Source organism: Engraulis encrasicolus, chromosome 18 (genome assembly GCF_034702125.1).
Source record: "Engraulis encrasicolus isolate BLACKSEA-1 chromosome 18, IST_EnEncr_1.0, whole genome shotgun sequence".
Classification (NCBI taxonomy): Eukaryota; Metazoa; Chordata; class Actinopteri; order Clupeiformes; family Engraulidae; genus Engraulis; species Engraulis encrasicolus.
Window position 1 is genome coordinate 11,339,354 of NC_085874.1, and position 3,023 is coordinate 11,342,376.

General features: G+C 51.3%; 1 protein-coding gene across 2 annotated transcripts in view; it reads right to left on the reverse strand.

Annotated features, from left to right (window-relative positions):
* The window catches only part of LOC134469022 (F-box only protein 40-like), a 3,611-nt gene extending 1,206 nt beyond the window's left edge, over nucleotides 1-2,405 (reverse strand). The window contains exons 1-2 of one of the 2 annotated variants that reach the window (XM_063223018.1): nucleotides 2,195-2,405; nucleotides 1-1,567 (exon numbers count right to left, since the gene is read on the reverse strand). The exon at nucleotides 1-1,567 is cut by the window's left edge and continues 26 nt beyond it. In XM_063223018.1, the coding sequence (XP_063079088.1) occupies nucleotides 1-1,552 (1,552 nt within the window). In that variant the 5' untranslated portion in view covers nucleotides 1,553-1,567; nucleotides 2,195-2,405. The other variant, XM_063223020.1, reaches the window with a different exon arrangement.
* Between the last annotated feature and the right edge of the window lie 618 nt (nucleotides 2,406-3,023).

Sequence of the window (3,023 nt, forward strand, 5' to 3'; positions counted from 1 at the left end):
CCCTTCCTCCACCACCACCACCGTCATCACTGCCACAGCCGGCTCCCACACTGCTGCTGCTGCTGTTGTTGTTGTTATTGTCGTCCTCGTCCCCTCGTCCCCTGGCCCAGCGCAGGACCACCATGCCCCGGGCGCGTAGCATCCCGCTGCACACCTCCCTCAGGCGGCTGGAAGTGGCCGCCAGCTGGTTGAGGCTGAAGCCGTCCAGGTAGCCCAGCAGGTGGCGCAGAAGCTCCAGGGGAAGGGAGCTGAGGCGGTCCAAGCCCTGGGGGTCGGGCCCCACGGCCGGGGGCGCGGGCAGCAGGCTGAGGGCTCCCCCTGGTGCGCGGGGGTCGAAGCGCAGCAGGGCGCCCCCGGGGGCGGTGAGGTGGCGCTGGACTAGCCGGCAGCCGTAGGTGGCGAGCGGGCACGAGCGCTCCAGGAGGTCCAGGTCGGAATGCACGTTGCGGCTGTGCCACAGGAACTCGTCGCGGCGGAAGAGGTGGCCGCAGATGCCAGAGCCTGACGGGTCATCGTTGGGGTCTTGCTGGACGTAAGAGGACCCCGAGATGGTCGTTTCAGTGCCTGAAGCTGTCTGTGGGGATTGGTCCATCGGTTGGTCCAGTGGTTTGGTGGGTGTGCCGTTGTGATTGGCACAAGGGTTGGCCAATCGGACGCCGAGCTCTTGGGGCAGGAAGCGCTGCAGCAGTTGCAGTTTTGCCTCACGGTCGTAACATGGTGGGAAGGCATCCAAATCACCCATGGGGTGGGTTATAAGACACTCATTCTCCCACAATGCATCTGTCTCACTGTCATGATGGACCTCGGAGCATGTGGCATCAGCAGATGTGCCTTCTTCGCTCCCACCTTCAGGGGATGTGACGCTCTCCGATTGGTTGATGAGGTTATCCGTCATCACAGCAGGCGCTGCAATTGGCTTCTTTGTTGAGGTGGCTTCTGTGACACTCTGTTTCGGGTCATACCTAATACCGTTAATAAAGACGTTGTTTCCAAAGAATACATTCTCTCCAATTGAAATGTTCTTGCCCATCAAATGAATGAATCCTCCTCCTTCCATAATCTTGCCATTAATCTCCTGGGCAGGATGCAAGCTAGCCGCTGTTGGTTGCACACTTGACACGTGAGTACAGGACTCGTGTGTGAGCGAGGCATGTGTGCTGGAGGTATATGCATCATTGGCAGTGTGTGTGTCAAAATAATTTTGGTCTGCAAGAGTGAGAGTGCGTGTCTGTGTGTGTGTGTGCGCGGCAACAGCGGGGCGTATGTTTGGGAAGTGTGTGTGTCTGCAACGCACCACGCTGGCTGGGCAGACGGAGAGGTGCTTCGCTACCCGGGCACGGGGCAAGGAGACTGGGCAGCCGTAGCACTGGCTCGGGCACGGCACACACTCCAGCGGGCAGAGCAGCCGGTGCTCGGGCGCCTTGCAGCCGTGGAAGGAGGAGCCACACTTCAGAGGACAGGAAGTGATCTCGCAGGACGCACCAGGGCAGGCCGGCTCAGTGCAGTGAAGGTTCACACATGAAGAGCAATGCGGGTGGAGCTCTGATGCCATGGTGACCTAGCAGGGCTTTGTGTGTTAACAAAAACAAAAAAACAACTAATTACAATTACATTACAGCCAATCTACCCAGACCACATTTTTACTTTTGTTTTGGTTTGGTCCACACAGCACTCCAGCTGAAAACAGGTCGAGTTACTTCCCTGGGTGTGTTAACCTGGAGCAAATGTTCATCACACATGCTACATTACACATAACCTTATTCTAAAAACACCCGACTTTTCGGGATTCATTGGTCGATTCGCCTGTTACTGATAGGCCTAAAGATGATCAGTGTGTAGCCCACTGCGGAAGACAGTAACAGTAGCTCAGGTGGTAACCTGCCCTACATCATAAAACTAGGGAAGCACGCAAATCATTGAAGTGGCTCGTCAATACAATCACTCATAAATTGACCCAAATATAGACTGTCCGACAATCGACAGCACAAATTGTTACTGTTGCAAGCCTGATAGTTCAAAAACCTGTTGCGTGACGGAGCACTACTATTTACCTTGGCTGCTCACCAGCAGAAATGATCAATTGAAAACGTGAAGTTGAACTCACATCCGTGCAGCGCCCGGACTAACCAAAATAGGCTGAAAACTGTCAGAAAACTGTCCATATCAAAATCAACTAGTAGCCTACTTTACTGACCTCTTGAGCGACTGTCACTTCCCACTTAGTTTCCTGGGTATTGGTGGTATCATGGGCTAGGCGTCACTTTGGTCCATTTAGACACTCAGAGAAGTAGTTCTATTCAAAAGGTTTAGATATGTATCTTCAATTCCGTCTATTGTTGACTTACTCCAGTTATTTCTAAACATCTTTTTAACTTATGATGCTCTCTCCACCTTTCTTTGCACTGGGACGCGGATATTTATCGTCACATCATTACGCACAAACGTCACTGTGCTGTGTTCCTCAGAGCTACTTAAAGGCGCAGCAACCACATGAGCAGCAATGCGCGCGGGTCGTATAGGGGTAATCTTTCGGCGAAGCAAATTTGAAATTTATCAGCAGGTCAAGCGAGATTTGTGTATTTTCAAGAAGAGGTTGTTTCTCGTGTCGAAACCTGCGTTACCAGTATGTTATTAGATGCACATGCACACCCATGGGGCAGCCAGTTACAGAGGTTGCAGGCTCAAATCCCACCCTTACCTCTCCCCACACCTCTATCCATGGCTGAAGTGCCCTTGAACAAGGCCCCTAACTCCACATTGCTCCAGGGACTGTAACCAATACCCTGCTGTAGACATACTGTATAACTGTAAGTCGCTTTGGATAAAAGTGTCAGCTAAGTGTAATATAATGTAAGGTAGGCCCAATGTAGGCTAATCTGTAGTAGCCTATGAGTCAAACCATCACTTTCCAAAAGGCTATTGGTTAAATATCATAGACCAGTAATAATCAAAGTAATGAAAAAGCAAAAATAAATAAATAAATAAAAATGAAATTAACCACCCAATGAATAAACTCATGAATA